The sequence below is a fragment of the Wasmannia auropunctata genome, unplaced genomic scaffold (genome assembly GCF_000956235.1).
Source record: "Wasmannia auropunctata unplaced genomic scaffold, wasmannia.A_1.0 LD279056.1, whole genome shotgun sequence".
Taxonomy (NCBI): Eukaryota; Metazoa; Arthropoda; class Insecta; order Hymenoptera; family Formicidae; genus Wasmannia; species Wasmannia auropunctata.
The window spans coordinates 1-1,238 of record NW_012083834.1 but is presented as its reverse complement, the minus strand read 5'-3'; the positions used below and the strand labels follow the sequence as shown (position 1 = coordinate 1,238).

At 38.9% G+C, this 1,238-nt stretch overlaps 1 protein-coding gene across 1 annotated transcript; it reads left to right on the top strand.

Annotated features, from left to right (window-relative positions):
- Nucleotides 1-6: 6 nt before the first annotated feature.
- LOC105461747 (fatty acid synthase-like) lies at nt 7-1,233 on the top strand (the record flags this gene model as incomplete). The annotated part of the gene is made up of 2 exons (XM_011708258.1): nt 7-780; nt 1,097-1,233. Coding segments are annotated over exons 1-2 (759 nt in total), but the record flags the coding sequence as incomplete, so codon positions are not given.
- Nucleotides 1,234-1,238: the final 5 nt, after the last annotated feature.

Here is a 1,238-nt window from a genome sequence, read left to right as displayed (position 1 = left end):
TCGCCTACCGTCGCTATTATTGTTTCAAAGATAGAAGTTACATTATACTAGGCGGACTGGGTGGCTTTGGCTTAGAGTTAACCGACTGGCTCATATTACGAGGCGCTAGGAACGTCGTGTTGATTTCACGAACTGGAATAAAAAACGGTTACCAGCGCATGAAAGTTAGACTGTGGAAGTCATACGGTGTAAATGTTCTGATTATCAAAGACATTGATGTCGCTAACATTCAGGATTGCGAATATCTCTTGCGAACTGCGGAAAGAGAAGGACCAGTAGACGCGATATTCAATCTTGGTGTGGTATTGAAGGACGGTATCCTGAAGAATCAAACTGCTGAAACCTTTGCAGAGTCCTTCCAATCGAAGGCTCGAGCAACTAAAATATTGGATAAACTTACTAGAAAGATCTGCCCTAAACTTCGACATTTCGTAGTATTTTCTTCCGTTTCCTGCGGCAAAGGAAATGCTGGACAAACTAATTATGGTATGGCCAACTCCATCATGGAGAGAGTGTGCGAAAAGAGAGCGGAGGAAGGCTTACCTGGATTGGCGATTCAGTGGGGAGCTGTGGGTGACGTGGGTCTCGTCGCAGATATGCAAGAGGAAAATAAAGAATTGATTATCGGTGGCACTTTGCAGCAAAAGATATCCTGCTGTCTCGATGAACTGGATAAATTTTTAGTTCAAAGCCGACCGATTGTGAGCAGCATTGTTGTAGCTGAAAAAAAATCGAATTTTAGCGACCTGGGCATAGCAGATGTCGTTGCCAATATTTTAGGTAGTTACGCTCATGTAAAATAATTTTTTTGCACGTATAATCATGAATTCAATTGTCTGGATTGCGCTATAATTTCTTCAATCTATTATCCGAGTATTACTTACGTCATTTATACCATTCAATTCATATTAGGACAATTAATTGTGAAATTGTTAGTAGCGCCGTAATGCATGTACAGTACCATAATTTGTAATATCTGGACAACAGTTTGAAGAAATCGATGTAATGATACACCGAATAATTATAGTTTCGTGACTGCACTTATTATATTTATTAGTAAACATATATGAAAATGATATTCTATTTTATGTTATAGACATAAAAAACATGAAAGTTGTAAGTCCTAATACGACTTTAGCCGAACTCGGAATGGACTCCATGATAGCCGTTGAAATCAAGCAAACTCTTGAACGAGAGTTTGATATTTTTCTCACTGCACAAGAAATACGAACTCTTAC